At 40.6% G+C, this 24,047-nt stretch overlaps 1 protein-coding gene across 5 annotated transcripts in view; it reads left to right on the forward strand.

Annotated features, from left to right (window-relative positions):
- PPP2R2C (protein phosphatase 2 regulatory subunit Bgamma) overlaps positions 1-24,047 on the forward strand; it is a 267,643-nt gene that overhangs the window by 126,334 nt on the left and 117,262 nt on the right. For 2 of the 5 annotated variants that reach the window (XM_054030917.1, XM_054030918.1), the window contains exon 2: positions 7,485-7,636. The exons of the other annotated variants lie outside the window; for them this stretch is intronic. In XM_054030917.1, the coding sequence (XP_053886892.1) occupies positions 7,588-7,636 (49 nt within the window). In that variant the 5' untranslated portion in view covers positions 7,485-7,587. The remainder of the gene's footprint in view (positions 1-7,484; positions 7,637-24,047) is intronic. 5 annotated transcript variants of the gene reach the window in all.

Consider the following 24,047-nt stretch of genomic DNA (forward strand, 5'->3'; position numbering starts at 1 on the left):
TATTGTATTTTACATGACCTTTCTAATGCTATATATACACATATAGATTTGTGTTATTTGTCTCTTTGATTCGCCAAATGTTTCTTATTTGTAGCTCAAGGCATTTATTTATTGCAAGGCTTCAAGCTGTGGTAAGCAAGGTCATAGATTAAGAATTGATTTCCACAGTTGTTCTAGCATACAAACTAAATTTCACTTGGTTGGTTTTAAAAGCTGCAGCTGGACATAAATTCAGCTTTCCGTCATTATCTGATTAGTAATGTTAAAGAAAATGAGAAAATATTCTGTGTACATTATATGTTTAATTTAGCCCGTCAGCTAAGACTGCCCATGAAAAGCAAAGTGTTCATGCTCTGCAGGCTTCTAAATGTAACCATATTGTTACTGATCTGAGGTTTATTTTATTTCATCTGTATTCTTTCTTCATTCTGAATGTATCTTTATTTGGCAATCAAATATTATTCAGTTTTTGGTAAATTATGTTTTGAGCAATTTTTGTATGCTTTCTTTATTGTTTTTATTATATGCTTCCAGATTGTTAATTTCTGCCTTTAAATGTGGCTAACAGGAATGTAAATTTCAAAATGGAATACAAGCCCCTTCACCTAGAAATAGATATCCTGTTGCTATGTTACCTTACTGTAACTTAGAGCACAATAATATAGTCAGACTTAAAATATGATTAGACTGTAAATTGAATCTCTCTACTAATGAAATGAATAGCCACCAGGGCAAAGGGTTTCCTCAAGATAAGGCTTTGTTATTGATGATAGCAATAGTAGAATTTTATACTATGGTATTATTCTGTGTATTAATTAATCTGTATACTTTTTAAGTATGAATGTATAATTTTTCTTCCTAGGGATGTTGCATGTGACATGAACTAACTGGGTGGCATGTTGTAGAAAGGACATCTGAACTAACCAACCACCCACCCTTTTGTCATGAACGTCTGTTGATGATGCTTTTGAATAAAGATTTTTGATATGGCACTCCGCATTCCGTTTTTGATACCATAAATGAATAGTACAAGTCTTAGTATGTAATGCGCAATGTATAGTCCTAATTAATATTTAACATCTTCACAGTGCTTTACAAATAATAACTATCCCTATAACACCCCTTGCATGCTAGCATTTATCATCTGCATTTCCACTTAGAGAAACTGAGGTACAGAGAGTAAATGATTAGTACAAGGTAACAGAGAGTGAATCATGCCAGGTTAGAATTCCTGACTCTCAGCCTACGGTTCATGCCACACCTTTATAAAGTATTCTGTCGTAGAGAGGCAACTTGACCTAATGGTAGCATATATAATCATGGGAAATAACCAGGAGAATTGCATCCATACAGTCACTCACTATTGCTCCTGCTGTCTCCATTCTGTGCTTTTGTTGATGCTGTACAGGCTTCAGGAATGGAATAGTGGGACATTCTGGTGTCTTACTATATTCAAATGAGGCTATTCAGTCTCAATTCACCCTCCCCCCCCCCCAAAAAAAGGCTTAGAAACAGACAGAAACCCCCCCCCCCACAGAACAGAACCCCCCCCCCCCACACACACACTACACAGCAAACACTCCCAGTTGCTCAGTAGCACTACATTCCAGAGAGAAAATAATGTAAGTGCTGTGCTGAACTCTTTTTTTGTTATTACAGTGCAAAGAGACTGAATGGTGAACACAAGGGGGAACTCAGACATCTAATGTACTAAATGATTTTCTTTGTAGTGGCTGCAATATGTATTGAAAGAAAAACCAGCAGAAAGAGATTTTATGACTGGTGCTTGGAAATAACAGTTTGGCATATATAACGAGATTGTTCAGGGATAGGTCAACTATATGAAAATAGAAACAGTTTTAAGTTAAAATTCCCTTATTTCAATAATCTTTAGAATAATCTTTTGGAGAAGGGAATCGGTACAACTAGTTTGTAAGCTAGTTTCCTTCCCTTTCTGGACCAAATTTTGCCCTATCTCAAGCACATGCACTGATTTTAATGGGAACCATGAGCAAGCCATTCAAAGTTTGCATCTGATCCTGTAGCTTCATTTTAATATATGCTTACACTGCATTTACAGACTGAGATTGCCCCTTGTTTGGACATAAATCTAGCTAACTCAGATGCCAGAGCAGCGAAGCTTCAGCAGTTACAAGAAAGGTTCTGCATGGGCTTGTACAGCATGCGGAGGCAAATGCTGCCACAGCTGTACCGCTGCTGATCGATACCCAAGCTAGTTAGATTAGTTTGCAAGCTCTTCGTGGGTTTTTTGTGTATTGTAAAGTATTGAGCTTATTGTCAATGTGAAAGAAAGAAAGAAGAATTCCCCCATTACTTTAGCACCTACTTATAGTGCTGTCTGCGGGGGGAAAGGTATCATGCTAGTCAAATAGGTTCAACCCACTAAATAGTCATGCTTCTGTGAGTGATGGTGCAGCATTACTGAAAGCCCTGCTAAGAGTGATTGCTGTTACCAAGCCTTGGGGTCAGGAGGGCATGTGTTATGAGTTGATTATTTAAAACATGATCAGGACACCTTGTGCAACTGGTCAAAAGATTTCCAATGATGTTCAACACATGGAGGCTTTCTGTGGAAGGACAAAGTCAAAAGTTATGTCAAGAGTCTCGAGATTGATTCCATTCCTTTGAACAAATCCCCTCAGCAAGTGAGGAAATGGAGTGGTATGAACACCTAGGTAGACAGGGCAGGCTCCCTTGAATATAGGTGATGTCTACCCAGGGGCAAGACCAATACATTAGTTCTTGGTGATGCATACCAGATCTGAATGATATTCTGCTAAAGGGCATAGGCTTTATTAACAGACCTGGCATTACTCAACTAAATACTCATTCAGGAGGAATGCAAAATACTCCTTTCACGTTCACCCACATGAATTTTCCTCAAGTCAAAGTGAATTAATGAAGGAACCTAAAAAACAGGTGCCTTCTTGCTACAGTCCTAGGCTGGCATAGGTTTGTCTTTTTAACACCACTGTAACTCCTGCTATTGCCAACTTGCAAAACTATGCCTTGTTGGAGGAATCTGTGTGGTCTGTACCAGGCAGACAGGTTTGCTTCTACTCTGATTACTACAGGGTTGTTAATAATGTATCAGTAAATTGATAACTTCCCTTCTATTGGTTAACTTGGAACATAAATATGCTTGTGTACAGGGAGAGTCTTGTTGCTGCAGAAGAGGTGTATATATTGGTGGTCACTGTGGTAAATATCCACATTTTGGCTTCTCTTCATATCACACTTATTGCCTGGATGTCAACTTAGGGTTTGATGCAAAGCCCATTTAAATCAGTGGAAGTCTTTTCGATTTGCAAAATGCTTTGGCAATTGGAAGTGCTAATAAATGCTAAGTACTTTTTCCATGCCCTGATTTTTGCACGTTTCTAAATCATGTGAGAAAGCACGTCACTTTTAAATGTTTGCTTGTTGATCTGTATTTTAAAATGTAGCTATAAGGCAGTATTAGTACTTTACCGAGCGTTAATGTTTAAGTTCTTCTGTGTCCAACCTTTCCAGCCAGAGGACCAAACGTGTTATTTCAGAAAGGTCGAGGGGCCTCTATCAGTACTGTAGAATGTATTTTCTGGGGCGCAGGCAGCACAAAGGGAGCAAAGATGACCTGCACATGTCTGGCTGTCAGAGACTAAGGGTACATCTACACTACAGCGGGGAGTCGATTTAAGATACGCAAATTCAGCTACGTGAATAGCGTAGCTGAATTCGACGTATTGCAGCCGACTTGATTATGGGCCATCTTGATTATCACTACAAAAGTTTTTTTTTCCTCCTGCTGATAATAGCTCATCTTAATTAATTAGCCTCTTAGAGTTGGTATGGCTACTTCCACCTTTTCATGTTCTGTGTGTGTGTGTATATATATATATAATATATATCTTCTTACTATATGTTCCATTCTATGTATCTGATGAAGTGGGCTGTTGCCCACGAAAGCTTATGCTCAAATAAATTTCTTAATACAGTCACCCTGGAGGGTAACAGTGTAGCACCTCAAAGGAAACAAGCGTGCCCAGATCACAGGTTACACATCATTGCTCTACCTCCTGGAACTTGCTGGTGAAATGTGCCCATTGTGTGGTGTTAAGGAGGGGCATGCAGTAGGTTGAAAAAGGAGCATTATACTGTTTAAAAATAAAACGATGCAGCCAAAGGCAACAACTTGTACTGTAGGTATTTTGACCCTCGCAAATTTGGAATGTGTGGAACCCATCTGTGCATCATTTCTGTTCTGTACTAACTCCATTCATGACTCATACGTAGCCTTATAACCAAGAAGAGGAGCAGCGAACTTCTTAAATTCCAAATTCATGTGTCTCAAATAGAAAGCAAAGCTAATCCCCAACACAGCCAAGTGTGAAGCAATCCTGCTCTAAAAATTCCACCTCTGCTTTTACCCCGCTGCTGTGATTACATCTGAGCAGCTGTAAGTTTTCAGTAGTGCTGCAGCAGTTTGGTTTCAGTTTTTAATTAAAAAAATTCTCATAACTAGGGAACTGAACAATAGAGTATCTTTTCTCCTAAATAAAAAATGTTGAAGTGCTGTTAACAGTAACAATTGTGCAGATGGAACATGGAGAGATTCAGCAAGCATGAAATAAAGGAAAATATGTTAGAAAAGGAAGAAATGTAAAATAATACATGATTAAAAAAGTAGTTTTACGGTTTCCCTTTTTTCTTCACCGCACTCATTTCCCATAATAGGCCTAGTGATAATTCTGTAACTAGAGGAAGATAAGTTCTCTGGGCATTAATTTTTCAGTACAGTTAGCAATTCACTGTTTGGGAAGTACCTGAACTGTAATATAATATTAAAATTAGGTATTGGTAACCAACAGTCATACATTTAATACTTTGGAATCCCTATAATTTACTACTCTGCACATATGTTTCCATAAAGGGATATAAACTTGATTTATTTTAGTACCACACCGTAAAGTGAGCTACATTAAGGAGGTTTTGACAAAGGCACATATTTATATTTAGACACAGATAAACAAATATATTAAGCTGCATAAACACCTGCATCATATATATTGAACATTTTCCATCAGGCCTCTTTCCTTTGACTGATATCACAATAGAACGAAATGAATTAGATGTTAATAGCTCTAAGTAGTGCAGGCTGAAGAGAATCTTCTGTCTGGCAGCATACACCTTACATTCTTTGGTAAATCTGGGGAATAGAAAACACTACTGTAGATGAAAAGTGAGAATAGTTATATCTTTGCTATTTGGATAAAAAAGATATCTCAGACCTCTGTGATCTAGTCTCTGGGAGAGCAAGCCATGCTCAAGTCATTGCCTTTTTGACATTTCAGCACTAGACATGGAAGTCTGTGTCTGTATTAGGTACATTTCAATGGGTAACTTCGTTTGTTTCTAGACACTGTGCTAAACCATCTGGCTACCAGCCACTTTATACAAATCTCACAACAATATCTATCGCTTTATAAAAGGACTAAACTGTCCAGCCAGTGTTTACAATCAGATGATCTGAATGGAACCAGGGAACATTTCCCCTATGAGAACTCACAAGTACTTTTGGTTGAAAATTCAAATTATGAGAATTTGCACTGCAGACTTTCTAAAAACATTTAGCTAAAAATTCAGTTAGTTGTACAGAAACATTACTAAATCCTGGAAAGAATAAAACAGATTTTTTTCAAGCCATGGGATGCATAGTTGATGGCACTGTACTTTATAAACCGGGACCACAATTTTTAACCTTCTTGCAAAATACCCTAGATCTACATATGGCATCTAAATATTTCAGATGTGAACACTCATCCAGAGGTTGATATTATGGCCACTGAAGTCCAGTTGTTTGGTAAGTATGTTAAAATATTATTTTTATTAAATGGAACTTATTTATTATGGATTCTTTACCAAATTAAGAGTTTTTGTAATGGATATTTCGTCACTGAAAATCAGGCTTACTATATGGACCCTTTTTCAATCCTCAAACCCCAGCCAATGGTAGATATAATCGTTCAGATAAACTTGAGCCTTGATTTGAAATACCTTTTTTGGAACATTAAAATGAGGTTGAGAAGCCAGAACATTACAAGAAGGGTGCACAACAACTTTCGCTCCGTGGAACGTCTGCTGAGTGTTTTGCAGTGCCTTGCATGCAGTATAACATGGCTCACACATGGCACATTGAAAGAGCTGGCTCAACCAGAGGGAAGTGGACAAAAACACGCAGAAGCTGAGTGGGAAGCTTGAAGCAATTGAAGATGTAGAGATCATCTGGTGTAAAACACTTAGGTATGCACTTCTTTTACCAACAAAATGACATAGCACTTGACTGTTTTCTAATATATGTATACACACTGATTTGTTGATGTCACCGTACTAATTTGTTAATAAGTTGAAGAAAGGAAACTGAAAACAACAAAACATAGATGGGGCCCAACTCACTTGTCACTGTGAATTTTCTGTCCCCTTCTCAGCCCTCTGTAAAAGGCTGTTGGATGAAGCAGTTTGGCTGGAGTCCTAATGATGTGGGAAAGCAAAAGAGAAGGACCTTCAGTTTGGTGCCAGAGATTTATCAGTAGAAATTAGTTACTCACTCATGTGAAAGTGACAAAGGCTGAAGATTGCCAATGCACTGCTCTGTAACCTGTAGTACCTGACCTATGTTCTGTAGGCCAGATCATTATGTATTTGATCCAAGCCATCGATCTTGTGTTGTGTTCTTGTCCTGTCCTAATTCACTCCTCTAAGACACAGGTCTGCCAATGTGTTCTTAATGCTGTATTTCATGTTCCATTTTCTTCTCTAAGTCTTAACGGGTTTGCAAAATTCATACCCAGAGAAGAAGAGTGGTTTTGGTCTCACCTCTCATTATATTATATAAATCATGAGCATCTGAGAATGGTGTGTGAAGCCTGGGAATAGTTCTCCACCTCTTCCTTCAAAAACTACTCTAGTAACTCCTCCCTGCTCTACTGCTGTTGGTTTCTTCCATTCAGAGACATGGACATGTCCTGATTCATCAGTATATTTTTCCATCCATGTGAGATTTTTGTTTTAAAAAGAAAGAGGTGGGAATTACATGAGTATGAGACACAAACATAGACTGGAGGTGGGTAATGGAAAGAGGTAGATACTTAGGTCCAATCTGGGAAAAGGGGTGAGCCTTCCTGCTATGTTTCCCTTCATCTTTAGATACATGAGGGGTTTTGTTTGTCCTTTTTCTGTGCACTCCAATCTTTACACCTATCTACAGCTGGAATGTCCACTGGATGAATTGGAATGGTCTCTCCACTTAAACCTCACTCTGAGAGCTGTCCAGGGATATTCAGTGGCCCAAGATGAGGATCTCTGCCGTCAGAACTGGTTGATACAGAAGAGCTCATAATTTTGGGGGGCAAGGAAAAATAGCAAACTCCAAAATGTTCAACAGAAATAATCCAATGGCTTTATTTTTACATTTTGTTTGAAAGATACTACTTGCTGGCTGCAGAGTGTGTGGATTCATCTTCCTTCTGGAGCCTGAAACAGGTCATCACTAGAAAACCTTGCATTCAGCCTGGCCCTGCAGAGAACATGGAAGGGGAGAGCATCTACGAGGTTGATTCTGAAGATGGGGTTGGAGGTAAGGGTGCCATCACTTGTTTTGTTTTCCCCCGCTGGCTGATTGATTACAGGGAGTCCTTCCGGTGACCTGCAGACTCCACAGAAGAGGAACAAGTGTTAAGGTTGTCTTCAGTTTATCAAGTGTATTGTCACCCTATAATACATGCAATGAATAAAGGTATTTTTTGAAAGCAGTTGCTTCCTAGAAGAAGTGACCTATCCAGAGTCTGCATGTGTTTTATTGTAATTGAGAGTTGTTAGCTGGAGCCTGAGGTTTCTTTATAGGTGACATAGATTCCAAATATTTATAAATAAAGGTAGATGAGACTTTCACTTTTCTCTTCTTAGTCACTTTTCAGGAGCTCCACTCTTTTCTGCTTGCCATCTTCTGTCAACAGTTTTCTTTGCTGAGTGTAGAAAACTTCAGGAAGCAGCTTTTTCTGTTTCTTGTGGAACATGTGTACTTAAGGAGCATTGTTTCCCAGCTCACCACTGATTATGTGAGAGTTCTGGAACAATTCACCTAACTTCTCTGTGCTGCGGTTTGCTCATCTGGAAAATGGGATTAACACCCCTCTCGTACTTCATTGGGTATAACAAGGCCTAATTATTTGTGAAGTGCTCTGGAAACCTTTGACAGGTATTACAGAATGGTAAAAACAATGCATGCTGCTGCTTCACTCCCCACTCTTAATATAACCCAACCTCTGCTCACAGTAACTTCTGCGAACATCATTATCCAACATAGAACTGTACATTGAACTGCCTGTTTCACTGTACTACATGAACGTCATGAACTGCTAAACCTCAGAACCTCTGGGAACATGCATATCCAAGTATTATGGGAAAGAGCTCCACTCCAAGTCTGCGTATCAGCAACATAATTATATTTTAGTTACTGAACTACACTGGAAACCTGTTAGGGTATTCTCCATCTGTGTTTACTTGATCCCTTTCAGTGATCCATACAGCAGTTGCCAATACATAGCGACCACCTGCATCAGCAGTTCCACACATGCTAGGTGGTAGAATGGCTTCGCTTACTTAAATGACACTGATTTGTTAGTTTCCTTTTGCTTGCAACAAGGAGCTTGCAGGTCTTCCTCAGTTATGCTTATTATGAACACTCAGAAAATACTGAGTAATTTTTAAATAGTAAAACGAAGTAAGATAACTACTAATGGTCATGTCAAATTACTTAATTTTTGTTGAAAATTGCTTGGTAATTTTCAGTTACTAATAGATGGTAAAGTAAATGTTGTTTACTTGTGTAAGAGACGTGTGCAATTATATAACAAAAATTGTACAGATATTTATCCATGCAAAAGAGAGGCCAAGATTACCCTCTCCAGTTAGGTGAGTGAAGAGTATATAAATACCCCTGGATAAAGAGTGGGTACTGTCTCCTTGCAATTGTTTTCCATTCCCCCAGACTACTATGGAGCCCTCACTACAGGTTCAATGCTGGTATTGGGCTCTGTGCATTGGGTAGAGCTAGAAGCGCTCTGTAGTGCACTGTCTTCTGTTGGCATTGAGAATATCCAAGTAGTTTTCAGCTTTTTTTCTGTGTGAGTTCATTTGAGAGCGTAGTGATTGGTGTGGTTTCACCCACATAGTTGCTGGTGGAGCATTTGATCCACTGGTTTAGGTACAACTGCGTGAAATGAGATAATCACTATGGTCTCAACTGAACTCGCACAGAAAAATAAGACAAAAACACCCTATCACCCATGGGTGAACACTTTCCCAAAGCGATCATTCCATATGGGATCTCTCAGTCCTTGTCCTCAAAGGAAAGCTAAAAAACACCTTCAAAAGACAAGCTGTGAACTTAAACTCATAACTCTGCTAGACCCCAAAAATCATAAAACCAGAGACACTGGCTTTATGGCTCACTACAGCAATTTGTAATCTACTAACCCTTGTTTGTCCTATGACTGCAGAGGTGTTAATTGTCCACTTCACTTTAACTGTAAAAAGCAACAGAGGGTCCTATGGCACCTTTAAGACTAACAGAAGTCTTCTGTTAGTCTTAAAAGTGCCATAGGACCCTCTGTTGCTTTTTACAAATTCAGACTAACACGGCTACCCCTCTGATACTTCACTTTAACTGGTCTCTGCAGTATGTTTACACCTTGTGCTTAACAACCTGTCCCACCTTGTATTTAGCTGTGCCACTCTGGTTACTTTTTCCAGACCTGAAGTAGATCTCTGTGTAGCTCAAAAACTTTTTTTCCACCAAAAAAGTTGGTCCAATAAGATATTACCTCACCCGTGTCTCCCAACACAGCTACAACTCTGCAACCCACATGTTTAATGGAGTTACTCTGGTGAGAACAGAATCTGGACCAACACATACAGGGCTTTTTGTTTTGTTGTTGATTTCAGGAAAATGCCAGTGTTTTTATCATAACTGTCTGTAATGATTCCTTGAGCTAAAAAGAAACTCACTTCAACAGGATTCAGGGCTTGCCTACACTTGAAATGCTGTGCTGCTGTAGTGCTTCAGTATACATGCTCTCTATACTGATGTGGGAGGGGTTCTCCCTTCGGTGCAGGTAATCCACTTCCCCAAGAGTCAGTAGCTAGGTCAGTGAAATAATTCTTCCATCGACCTAATGTTATTTACATCGGGTGTATGTCGACTTAAATATGTTGTTTATGGCTGTGGATTTTTCACAGTCTTTAGTGTAGACCAGGCCTCCGTTTCAAAATAACTTGTCAGTCTGTTGCTTACGCTTTTCTTCTAGTACAAGATTGGGATGTGTGTGAGGGGGAGGGAAACAAAATGATTTCCATTCTGAAAACATTTCCTCCTATGGGCAAAAGCTCTTTGGGGCAGGACCTGCCTTTTTGTTCCGTGTTTGTGCAGCACCTAGCACCGTGGGGGTCCTGGTCCATGACTGGGGTTCCTAGGCACTACGGTAATATAAAAAAATAATAAAAGCCGACCTGCTGTGGCTCCAAGGCCTACCAAGTACTGTCTGAGATTTGGAGAGGAAGAATGATTTTGTGAATAAAACCTAAGAGCTGGAATCTATTCTTTGCTCTTCCACAGATCTCTAATGTGGCTTTGGGTAAGTCTCTTGAACCACTTTGCCTTGGTTTTCTCATTGATACTCATATATCAAGATTATAAGTGTCGACAGTTTTTGAATCAAATAACTAAAGAGGGAATTCTAAATAATTTTACCAAACACACTGCAGTTCTGCACGAAATAAAAACAGAGCTTATAAGTGGAGTGTCAACCCTCATTTTCCATAACATGTATGGGTTTTGTTTTTCTTTTTTACTAAGGAATGCGTGTACTTTGTATGAGATGGTTCGTGACTCCCATTTGAGACTTATGAAAATTACATGTTTATAGCTAGAACAACAGGTTCCTCATCAGAATGACATTAACAGATGACATTTCAGCGATTGGTGACAAAACCAGATATATGCCCCTTTTCAGCTACATCATTAGAATGAGTCAAAGGAAATTAACAGCGTCAAATAATGAAATGGCATTTGGGTTTCACTGATTCTAAATACAAGAGTTTTTGTTGCAAGCATGTTATTTAAAGATGAATTTATTTTAATGCATAAGGGGTCTGATCCTCAGAGGTTTTGAACACCCACTGACATCAGCTGAAGTTTCAGGAGCTCTGCAGCCTCTCCGTATCAGATCCAAAGTGTGAAAAAAAGTGACTCAATAGTGCAATATTTTATCCACTGTATGCAAGTGTGGAAATTCAGGCCAAATTTTTCAAATTTGGGAGCCTAAACAAAGTGCCGGAGTCCATATTTAGGCTCCAAACAAATGCCTGATTTTCAGAGGTACTCAGCACCTCTGATGTCTAATTCACTTCAGTGGAAGCTGTGAATGCTCAGCATCTCTGCAAATGAAGCCACTTATTTGGGAGCCTAGATACAGATTTAGGTGCTTAACTTTATGCTGTCAAGTTTTAAAATGGTTGGCGTTGGCCTTTAATGTTAATGCAATTGGATGCATTGTGAGAGCATTTTTAACTTGATGCATCATTTCCTCATTTGGTGGCAGATTTTTCATTGGCCTTTAAATGGATCCAGGTAGGACAGGGTTCCCTATTTCCCCCCAGCCCAGACAGGAGCCAACCACAGTTACAGCCCCAGTGCCTTCCTTCGTCCTAGGAGCCCTGGAAGGCATTATCATCCTGAGGCATTGTGACTCCACGTGTCCTTCTAGGGCAGCGTGGTTCTACCCCACATTCACTGTGGGCCTGTGCCAAGTGGGCACAATTTAGCTCTCAAATTTTATTTTCAGTAAGTGATTGTCCCCATTTCTGATGTCTCAGACCTCTCATCCTGCTCATTACAGGAAATAACCGTTTGAATAATAGTGTGGATTTTCAGTATTCTCTTCAGATGTTCCTTGAGAGGCTTTTAATCCTTTTTGTTATATTCTGATAACTATGACTAGATTATCAGTCACTTATTCAGCCAATCCCATTCGTTGTCAAACTGGGAGGCCATATCAAATGGGGCCCTGGGCCACCTGGTCTGGCCTGGGTCTGATGCTCGTCAATATTTTCATTAATGATTTGGATAATGCAGTGGAAAGTACATTATGCTTATAACATTTGCGGATGACACCAAGCTGAGAAGGGTTGCTAGCATTTTGGAGGACAGGATTAGAATTCAAAACAGCCTTGGCAAATTGGAGAATTGGTTTGAATTCAACAAGATTAAATTTAATAAAGGTAAGTGCAAAGTGCTACACTTAGGAAGGAAAAATAAAATGCACAGCTACAAAAGGGAAATAACTTGCTTGACAGTAGTATTGCTGAAAAGGACCTGGGGATTATAGTGGATCACAAATTGAATGTGTGTCAACAACATGATACAGTTGCAAAAAAAAGGCAAATATCATTTTGAGGTGTAATAACAGGAGTGCTGTAAGACATGGGAGATAACTGTCCCACTCTTCTTGGCACTGGTGAGGCCGCAGCTGGAGTACTGTGTCCAGTTCTGGACACCACACTTTAAGAAAGATGTGGACAAATTGGAGATAGTTCAGAGAAGAGCAACAAAAATGCTAAAAGGTTTGCAAAACCTGATCTCTGAGGAAAGGTTAAAAAAACTGCACGTGTGTGGTCTTGAGAAAAGAAGACAGAAGGGACCTGATACATCTTCCTATATGTTAAAGGCTGTTATAAAGAGGACAGTGATCAATTGTTCTCCATGTTCACTGAAGGTAGGACAAGAAATAATCATCCTAATCTGCAACAAGGGAGATTTAGGTTAGAGATTAGAAAAAGCGTTCTAACTATAGGGGTAGGCTTCCAAGGACTGGAATCCCTGTCACTGGAAGCTTTAAAGAACAGCTGGAGAAACACCTGTCATGGATTGTCTAGGTATACTTGATGACCTCTTGAGGTTCTTTCCAGCCCTACATTTCTATGATTGAGGAATTTATTAATACACAATACTATTTGTTTTTGCAAAGAATCTGATGGTGAATATAAAAATGCAGAATCAATACCAGGGAATAAACGTTTCCTTGCTGTCTGTATACTGGTACTTTACTGACATTCCGCAATTTGATAAATATTTGAGGATTTGGTTCTGCATCCCAGCACCAAGCGTACCAGGAAAAAAAAGCATAAATAAAACCATTTCTTACAGCGAGTAGGCCATATCAATCCCTGGTGTAACTCCACTGGCATCAGTGGTGTTACACCAGGCCCAGATTTGGCTTGCTATCTTCACTTGTGGCTCCGATTCAAGCAAAGAAATACCCATTGCACATTAGCTAGGTCACAAGTTAGTTGCTATGGTAGTCAGCATTTTTTTAACCAATCAGCTCTCTTTCAGGATGATTCAGCCCAGAGTAACAAATCAGTCACACTGCACTCGAGCTGTAATCAAAGCAGCAGCTATTGTTGGTTTTAAAATCTACAGAGACTATGAGAACAGAAATATTTGTGCTAGAAGAGGAAATGTACAGTACTGTATCGCTGCAATATATTCTGTAGTACGTTGAATTTAAACAAGTTGGGGTGTTCCTATCAACAGTAAACTGTTTAAAAACATAATTCAGTAAGTGGGGTAAATTGTGTCCACAGTTTGGCCAAAAATGTGCTTAGTACAGCAATACACAGAATGATACTTTAGTTACAGCCTTTCATCACAATACCGTGCATACCAGTCTTTCTTCTTTCAAGCTACTAAATGGAAGTATATTATTGCTGCTAATGGAAGACTCCGAGACTATGCTGTCTGTTTGCTTCCTTATTATACTGTTATCTGGCTAATCAAAAATGCTGCAAGCCTTCTCCAGGAATGTAAAAACATTTTTTAAAGTTATGGCTGTATAGTGGATACACTTTTAGTTTGTGTAATTTCAGAAATGTAGTAAGCTGTAGACAATACTAGATATTAAGGGTTATGATTTCAAAAGGCCTAAAAATGTGCATAACCATTAGCATGGGCAACTGCATTTGCACATGGAAGCAGGCAGCGAAACAGAAGTCCACTGACAGGGTACATCCAAACTGGAATTGCTGGAGCTCTCCACAACATTTAATATGATTGGCCGTGGAATCCCCCATTGCAACTTATAGGTGCAATAGAGGCAACGGGATCACACTGAGACACCTTCACCTGTTGCTCTTGGGCTATGCCTAGAGAGTTGTGATCATCCTTTCCCCAATCTTGTTCTTCATCTATATGAAGCACTTGGAACACTTGGAAGGTGGTAAGGTGATAGGGAACAGCCAGCATGGATTTGTGAAGAACAAATCATGTCAAACCAATCTGATAGCTTTCTTTGATAGGATAACGAGCCTTGTGGATAAGGGTGAAGCGGTGGATGTGGTATACCTAGACTTTAGTAAGGCATTTGATACGGTCTCGCATGATATTCTTATCGATAAACTAGGCAAATCCAATTTAGATGGGGCTACTATAAGGTGGGTGCATAACTGGCTGGATAACCGTACTCAGAGAGTTGTTATTAATGGTTCCCAATCCTGCTGGAAAGGCGTAACGAGTGGGGTCCCGCAGGGGTCTGTTTTGGGACCGGCTCTGTTCAATATCTTCATCAATGACTTAGATATTGGCATAGAAAGTACGCTTATTAAGTTTGCGGATGATACCAAACTGGGAGGGATTGCAACTGCTTTGGAGGACAGGGTCATAATTCAAAATGATCTGGACAAATTGGAGAAATGGTCTGAGTTAAACAGGATGAAGTTTAACAAAGACAAATGCAAAGTGCTCCACTTAGGAAGGAAAAATCAATTTCACACATACAGAATGGGAAAAGACTGTCTAGGAAGGAGTACGGCAGAAAGGGATCTAGGGGTTATAGTGGACCACAAGCTAAATATGAGTCAACAGTGTGATGCTGTTGCAAAAAAAGCAAACATGATTCTGGGATGCATTAACAGGTGTGTTGTGAGCAAGACACGAGAAGTCATTCTTCCGCTCTACTCTGCTCTGGTTAGGCCTCAGCTGGAGTATTGTGTCCAGTTCTGGGCGCCGCATTTTAAAAAAGATGTGGAGAAATTGGAAAGGGTCCAAAGAAGAGCAACAAGAATGATTAAAGGTCTTGAGAACATGACCTATGAAGGCTGAAAGAATTGGGTTTGTTTAGTTTGGAAAAGAGAAGACTGAGAGGGGACATGATAGCAGTTTTCAGGTATCTAAAAGGAGGAGGGAGAGAACTTGTTCACCTTAGCCTCTAAGGATAGAACCAGAAACAATGGGTTTAAACTGCAGCAAGGGAGGTCTAGGTTGGACATTAGGAAAAAGTTCCTAACTGTCAGGGTGGTTAAACACTGGAACAAATTGCCTAGGGAGGTTGTGGAATCTCCGTCTCTGGAGACATTTAAGAGTAGGTTAGATAAATGTCTATCAGGGATGGTCTAGGCAGTATTTGGTCCTGCCATGCGGGCAGGGGACTGGACTCTATGACCTCTCGAGGTCCCTTCCAGTCCTATAATCTATGAATCTATGAATAAGTCAGGAGGGGAGTGAGTTTGTGACACATCATGGACTAAAATGCCAGTAATGTGCAAATGGCATCTAGGTTTACACCATTTCCCATCACAATTAAACAGCATCATCTTCCAGCAGTCTAAGGGTTTGACTGAGATCAACAACTGAATGACAAGTGATTGCTGGATGCTGAGTCCTGAGAAGACCGAGGTGATGCTAGTGGGGAGTGGAAAGCACTTTGAAGAACTTGCCACCTCTGTAATATCACTCTGCACTGACAGCATCTTCCTTCAGATTGTTGAAGTCCACAGTTTCATTGTGCATGTGGATTCCTCACAGCTTCTGGATACCTAAATAGTGACGGTCACAAGAAGCACCCTTTTCCATATGCAGCTGGCAAGATGAGCATGCACGTCCCTGTCAGATTTAGGCTTAGCCACAGTGATCAATGCATTCGTGACCTCCAGACTTGATTACTGTAATTCTTCATGTCTGCTTATGAAACTGCCGACTTTAAAAAAGCTACAGCTCGTTCAGTACACAGTAAATCCTTTGCTCAACCAGAAAGTCTGCCCAGAACACTCACCCCAATGTGTGGCTCCTCATGAAATACTGGGTCCAACTGAAGGTTTGGATCCTCATTTGCAAAGCCCTCCATGGTACTGGCCCCAGTTACCTGAGAAGCTACCTTTTGATGGCGACGTTGCACTAAAACAATGGAACTGTCAGCATCAAGAGTGTAACACGTGTGTGCAAGAGACAGAGTTTTCTCATTGCTTTGTCCGGGAATTTGGAACTCATTCCTGAAAGGGATCAGAATGACCACGCACTTCAGTTCATTTCAAACAAAATGCAAAATCTGCTTATTAGCCTTCCCACAATAATACCAACAAAAAAGAACAGAAAAAAGTCCAGGTCCTGCAGATTGGAAGGAAGGAGGGAGGGAGGGAGTGTGTGTGTTACATATTTATAAACTGGTCCCATCTACAGCATTGGTAAACTGCAAACCTTAATTATCTGCTCTAGGGTGCAGATACATTTAAAAATAAACAGTACCAAAACTGCTCCCAATTGCCTATATAGCTACACAGGCTTGTTTGCTTAAATTGTTCTGCTTCTGGTCAGTTGCAGTTTATATTAGCTCCAGATCCATGCATTTCAGAAAGAAACGTATAGTTCATTTGACTAACTCTGCTTTTGGTAAAACTGTGCCTATCCACTGGTATAGCCATAGAAAATGTGTATTTGGTGATCATGGATTTTGGAGAATGGAAGAATTTGGGTGGACCAACAGGTCATTGTGGAGGCTGCTGGTCTAACACCTATGTTCTTTCACATTTTGAATCATCACTGGAGGTCTAAGGACACAACTGAGCCATTAGACTGAAAAGACACAACAAAATCCCCAAACACAAACAAAACCAGATCATGGTATGCTAGGTATATTTTCCAAAAGGACCTGATACTTTTATAGTACTTTGTGCTTAGGTGGGTCAGTGGTTGGAGCAGTTTACTGGCACTTTATTTTTTGATATTTGGATACAAGGTGGTTGTTCGTTGTTCCTTTTATTTTCATGAAGCAGTGGTCTATCGTGTGCTCCAAGAGAGGCAAGCTAAATTACACAGTGTGTGGTAAAGACAAATAGTGTAGTGTAGCAAGTAAAACACTTGCTAGTGACATGAACTGTGAGATATATCTATATCAGCCATCACTTTCTTCTGGAGCTGAATTTGCAGAGATGGGAGGAAGAGAGAAATGACTGAATAGTTTTTACTGTGCATACTGTATCTGTGAGTTGCACTCAAATTTATACAGGCACAGTGATGGAAAATATTACTGATTTGTAAATATTAAGTAGATTGGAAACTTCATGGAACATTTCCTGATGATTATTAAATTTAAGAATTTCAGTCTGTTCTATCAGCATTTTATAAATATTCTATGAAGGCAATCTTTTCTTAATAACCATTGAAATTTTCTTGTTTCATCATACTGCTGTTAAATTGCTGGGCATTCTGCATGAGCATGAGCCTCACAAAATTTGTTTTGTATTGTATTCTCCTTGAAAAAAATAGTGGTAAAATTCAGGAGTTTTGTCATTGACTTCGGTGGGGCTAGAATTTCACCTTCTGACTGTACATTATATTCCAAACCTATTATATATTTGTACACCCAAACACTGTAGAGATGGATGACATCCACAAATATCCTGTTATTATCACAGAAATATAACTTACCAAAAATCTTTCCTTTTTGAGGCAAATCCTGGACCATGTACCAAGCCTGACTACATAGGATTTGCATATAGAAGGTTCAGTATTTAGGGCTAATGCAAGGTCTGCCATTGCTACAGCCTCAAAGCAGCAGTAGCCTCCTCTACAGCTTTTACCCACCCTTTGAGAAGGAGCTTGGCCAATGAATCCACATAATTAAGAACGCCCTGCACATTGGCCAGATGGGGCCACCATAGAGTATAGTTTTGTGGTGCTCAGGGAATGCCTCTTGTGCAGGTTCCTTACATCATTCCACCCATGTGCATTGAACTACCTTGGTTCCACTGCCATCAGGACTTTCTGTAACTGCATGAGAGCCGTGGGTGGAGATTTGCTCTTCATTGTGAAATACAAAATGTATTTCCACACTTTGAACCATATGCTTTCTCCCTTATGAGAGGAAGAATTGGTGAGCAAATGGCACAAAAGAGGCAGAGAGGAGTCTGAGGAAGGGAAAGTAGCTACATATCATCAACTTCTACCACTGCGTATGTTGGCTTTGGCAACTTAGAATAATTAATCTGCCAGAGCTGCTTCACATAGGGAAGGAGGTCGTGGACTGTGGGCAGGAGGAAGACATCAGGAACCAGCTACCATATGTGCTGTTCCCTCCCAAGGCTGTGCCCATTGTGCACATTATTTTTGCTCTGTGCAGTTCTAACTTCCCTCATAAGCTCTTCAATGGACAAGCTGCTCCCACTGCTAGTGCATCCATGACAGCACAGCAGTGAAGCTAGCTTAGAAGGTGGGAGCTTGGAAGCCATGTCCATCCTCTATGTGCAACTGGCCTTGGAACCATGGATTTAAAGCCATCTTAACTACACGTGCCTAGCCTACGTGTATGATAGACTATCTGTCCTGCCTCCTTACGTACCAGTGCTGGTACTACGAAGGTAAGGTGATGCTATGCGTCCTCAAGAAAATAAAATAAGACCTTTTAAACATAGATGTTCCCCTACTATGCATGTTTGCTACATCAGGAAGCACTGGATACTCAGAGACCAAATACTTGTACCAGAAGTAGGTGGAGAAAATGCTGCAAGCCAGCCAACCTTCCTATCATCCATTAATGTCTGTGCTATATAATTAACAGACTCTACTGCAACGTGCACAACATCCACTTATGGGGAAATAGTATTTCTTCCAACTGACAGACAGTCACCAGAGCTCATTTAGCCTGTGTGACAAGATGGCCGATGTTGGTATGGTGGGTCCTGCGCTTTTCTTGGCGGAGGAGGGGGCTAAGATGCCACCCCTTGCACCTGCTCTTGGGCCCCCGCAGGCCCCGCTAGTGGCCTGGAAATGTGGTAAAGGAGAGAAGCAGGGAAGGAGTCTGGGTTTGCTCCTCACTCTGAGCCCCAGCCCCTCTCAACCCCTGCAGGTTCATACACTCTTCCTCCTTGGGTGGGGTACCTTCGGTCCTTAGACGCTGGGGGAGCGTCTCCCTTACTTTGGTTCTCTGGTCTTTCAAATCTCACCACACACCTCCAAGCTCCAGTCCTCTCTCTCCTTCCTGCTCCTTGACTGCCTGAAGCAGGGGGTTTTATTAGGTTCCTGACAGGGCCTTAATTGACAGCAGGTGCTCCAATTAACCTGTAGCCACCCTCCCTAGTCTACAGGGAACCACACCTTAATTAGCCTAGGGCTTATATATTTCCCCTCGATCACTCTCCCACTGCTCCCTGGCCCTCCTTGTATCACACCTGTTATAGCAGAGTGCACTGTATAGTTGCTGTTTATACATCCTACTTATTGCTGCAGCCAGTACTCAAGCTGTGAATGTCATGTTCCTTAAGCAGCTGCCATATGCATTGAAATAAGAGTTTCCATCTAGCTGAGACAAAAGGAACTGCGCTAAATTTGACTCAGTTTTAAAGTACTTCTTGCATATTTCCCGTATGTTAGTCTCCTGACAATTAAAAAAAAAAAAAATACAGGGTTCGGATACAGTTTCAGATCCAAGCAGGCAAGAAAGGTTTGGGTTTCTGGAATGTGTCTGTTGGAAGAGAAAGGAGTGGATGGAAACTCTAGACAGTTTTACTTTATCTACTTTTATATTTATTTACACATATGCACATAGTTCATAATAGTGGTTTGATCAAGGATGAGAAAAAGCAGCAACAAAACTTAGGATATCAGCTGAAATGGATATTGCAGTGAAAAATATTATAGAAATAGTAGCATTATACAGCTGTGTCTTCATGCTCCATCAGACTGCTCTTATACAAAGCTATTCATAACTGCTGTTAGATGTAGTTTGGTTCCAAACAAATTAAAGTTCCTCTCTAGGAATGTGCTTGGATTATCACTGCAGAAGCATTTATACCAAAAGATAACCAGCTGCCAAGTTGTTTGGGTGTTGACTGACTTAATAAAAACATTACTTATTATATTTTAAATGAATGTCTGGTTTTGAGACAGTGCAATGAAGTGAAACTATTTAGTAATGATTGCTTTTATTCCCTAATCAAGTCACATAGCCATTGAGGGCATCATTTCAAGGTGCTGAGCACAAGGCTGGCTCCAGGGTTTTGTCTGCCCCAAGCAGCCAAAAAAAACCCACCGCGATAGCGATCTGCGGCGACAATTCGGCGGAAGGTCCTTCGCTCTAGGCGGGAGTCAGGGACCATCCGCCGAATTGCCACTGAATAGCTGGACTTGCCGCCCCTCTCCGGAGAGGCCGCCCCAAGCACCTGCTTGCCAAGCTGGTGCCTGGAGCCGGCCCTGGATGAGCACCAGGGCCGCCCAGAAGATTCAGGGGGCCTGGGGCAAAGCAATTTCGGGGGCCCCTTCCATAAAAAAGGCTGCAATACTATAGAATACTATATTCTCATGGGGGCCTGGGGCAAATTGCCCCATTTGCCTCCCCCCCCACCTCCTGGGCGGCCCTGCTGAGCACCCACAACTCCCTTTGAAATCAGGCCATGCTTTGGTAAATCCAACCAATTCAGATACTGGGATTGTCTTCTATAGTTGCCATTGCATTTTAATTCATCTGCTGGAAGCGCCATACCAAATATTAATTTCAATAAAGATTATTGGTTTAATGTGTTAATAGCTTTTTGCTGCCTTTCATTAATAATCATCTTGGTTTACTGGCCACACTCCTATAATGTAAGCCACAAGGGAAAGTGATTACATTTTAATGGAGCTGCATCTTCTAAACAAAGCTATATTGAAAAAGGTTGAAATTTTTTTTCAATTTGGTTATATGCAGAATATTCTATGTCCCAGTATTTCATTCCCGGGGGTGTCCAGCTAAAGGCCCATAATTTACCTTTTACATATACCACTCTTTCAGTATGGTGCTTATGCATTTATTTTTACTTAATATATCGGTGCAAATTCTCAGCTAGTGGAAATGATCTTAGCTCCATTAAAGTCCAGTGGAGCTAGAAAAATTTACCCCAGCTGGTGACCTGCCTCATTGCCTATGAAAGAATATCTTTAACTGGATCCAGTCTCACTGTTAACCAAGGTGCTACTTCTAATATTGCAAATGTAAGTACAAAGAACCCTCCCCTCCCCCCGTCAGTAGTCTGCATGCAGGCACACATCTGACTAACTTGAATGGATTGCTGCTGTTATGTACCAGGACTAGAGTCATACTTTTCCTACAAAATGATAAATGTCTTCATAAAAAGAAGCACTTTGATACAGTGCTTTATCTTGCTGATTTTTCAAAGCATTGCAAATTTAGACATAAACATTTGTAAATAAGCATTGAAACCATCCTGGTATGTACATACACAAATTCAATACATTTATTTGCTTTCCAATTTAGCTACTAGTACTAAAAAAAAAAAAAAAAAGTTGAAAAAAAGTGAAACTGCAAATTAAAATGGAGAAAGTATTTTGTCAAGGTTATTTTCTGTCATCCTTCTGTTCAGGCACTATATGAGCTGTTGCAAGGAGGAGGGAGAAAAATGGTTGTTCTTAATCTCTGAGGATAGGACAAGAAGCACTGGGCTTAAATTGCAGCAAGGGCAGTTTAGGTTGGACATTAGGAAAAACTTAGCTGTCTCTGGCCTGGGTTGAGTATCACTCCTTTAGATGTTCTTTCTGTTGATCAGCAAAGGTGTGTTTTTTATTCTAATGTAAACCCTGCTTGCTCGTGGTGGCTGATGCGCTCCACTTGTAACACTGACCCACATGGGGCATCGGCAACGGGGCTCAAACCTGGGACTTCTGGAGCTTAATGCACGAACTTCTACTGCATGAGCTAAAAGACACGTCTCCCAGCTAAGGTTATAGCAGGCTCATCAGTCTCTAGCTGGCCTAGCCACCACTGGGGCACTCCCAGCAAGCAAGGGTTACAATAAGAATGAGATTCTTGGGGTTCAAGATTGTAATTTGGGGCTGTGAATGGTTATTCCTTCTGACATGACTCTTTAACAATATACATATTTTGTTGAGAAGTTAATGCAAGGGTCCTATAATTTTCTTGTCTAATGAATGCAACACAACAATTAATTGAAGAACAGCTATTCCCTTTCAGTAGATAGGAAGAGGTCACAGCTCTGACATTTGGATAATTGGCAATTTTCTGTGTGTTATTAGTGGAACATGAAGATGATCACATCTTTGGTTGCTTAATGATGATGCTAAATATGACATGATTCAAGTTGCTGATAGTGGTCTGTGCGCTTCTAAGCACTGGACTCATTTATCAGAAAGTTTAGCACTCTCAGAAAAATCCTAAGGTAATTAATTTGCAAATGTATTTCTTGGAGTGAAGGTTACATAGTGAAAATTTTATAATTGGGCTTTATTTCAAGATCACTGAAGTCAGATCCTGCATGTTGTTCCTGTACATCTTCAGATGGCTTAGGTGATGTAAAGGGAGAACTATATGATGATCATTGTTACAGGTGATCTCTATACTTAGGTTGCCTAATACTTCAGAAAAGGTTGCAAGACTCCTCCACCCCCCTTTAAAGGAAGTTCTAACACCTTCATTATTTCAAATTTGGCAGGGAGAAAGCCCTGGTGCAAGGGAAATTAATTTGGCCTAGGAAATTCCATTTATATTTAGCTGTGTTACAGATGGCTAAAAATGGCCATTTCCCTCTGTTGCTTGCATTTCTCGAGCAAACTTGGGCAGCAGGTCAAAATAATAATGGAACATGAACATTCTAAAGAGCAGCAGCCCACTCTGCACTGGAAATGTCTGGGAACTGTCAGAGTAGCTATAACAGCAAGAGTAGGGGAGGGAGACGGAGTGGGTTGGGCTCACCCATCTTGACCATACCTCTGGGCCTGGCATATGTCTCCAGCACCCCCATCCTCATTCTGGGAGCCCCACATATGGGTGAACTGCAACATTATTCAGGACACAGAATGAGTGCACAGTGGGGCCATAATAGTGGGGCTATAATCAGGTTGCATGGGCAACTTGAAATCTGACATTTCCTAACTGTTGAGCATTTGACTTTGAAACCTAAATAACTTTCTTTTCACATTTAATGTGTAATTTAATATATTATAGTAACACCCAGTATCTCCAGCCAGATGCTAGCTAGAGTTAGAATGTGATGGTGTAGAGGTGGGTCATCTTAGCTCCAATTCAAGTGTACAGTATCTCTGAAGCAAGAGGGGGAGGTCCTTAAGGGAGGAATTCTAAGAGCCAGGTCCAGATGGAGCTTATTGTGCTGGATGTGAACACACATATAAACACATTCAAATGCATAGTGCCTGCTTCAATGATGTTACAATCTAAGATGACAAATGACAGGTCAAGGGTTTGGGGGAGTTATGCATTAAAATACATGCAATTTAATATACATATTCAGTTATTAAAAAGTAACTGATAGCTGTCCCCTTTGGTTCTCAACCTCATTTATTAACTGGTTGATTTCTCATAGGCATTTCAGCTGAGGTAGTCCTGAGGAATGATTTGAGGAGGAAAGGGTAGTGTCCTTGATCTATTCAGAGATGGTGTTCAGTGCAGAAGGGGCAGTACTGAAGAAGACAGGGAGAGCTCTGGATGATAAGCTGACAAACAGGCATGAGAAGTCAGCATGGGTAGTGGAATGGAAGATAGGAAGGCAATGTGATAAGAGACCAAAGTGACTTTAAGTAGTTCTTCATCCCCTCATTGACAAATGGAGCTGTTTCACAAGCTCCCTCCTCTCAAGAGGTCCTGACAGGAGGAACCTTCCTCCTTGCTCTTGCATTGGAGATGCTGTCAGGC

This window comes from Malaclemys terrapin, chromosome 5, assembly GCF_027887155.1.
Source record: "Malaclemys terrapin pileata isolate rMalTer1 chromosome 5, rMalTer1.hap1, whole genome shotgun sequence".
Classification (NCBI taxonomy): Eukaryota; Metazoa; Chordata; order Testudines; family Emydidae; genus Malaclemys; species Malaclemys terrapin.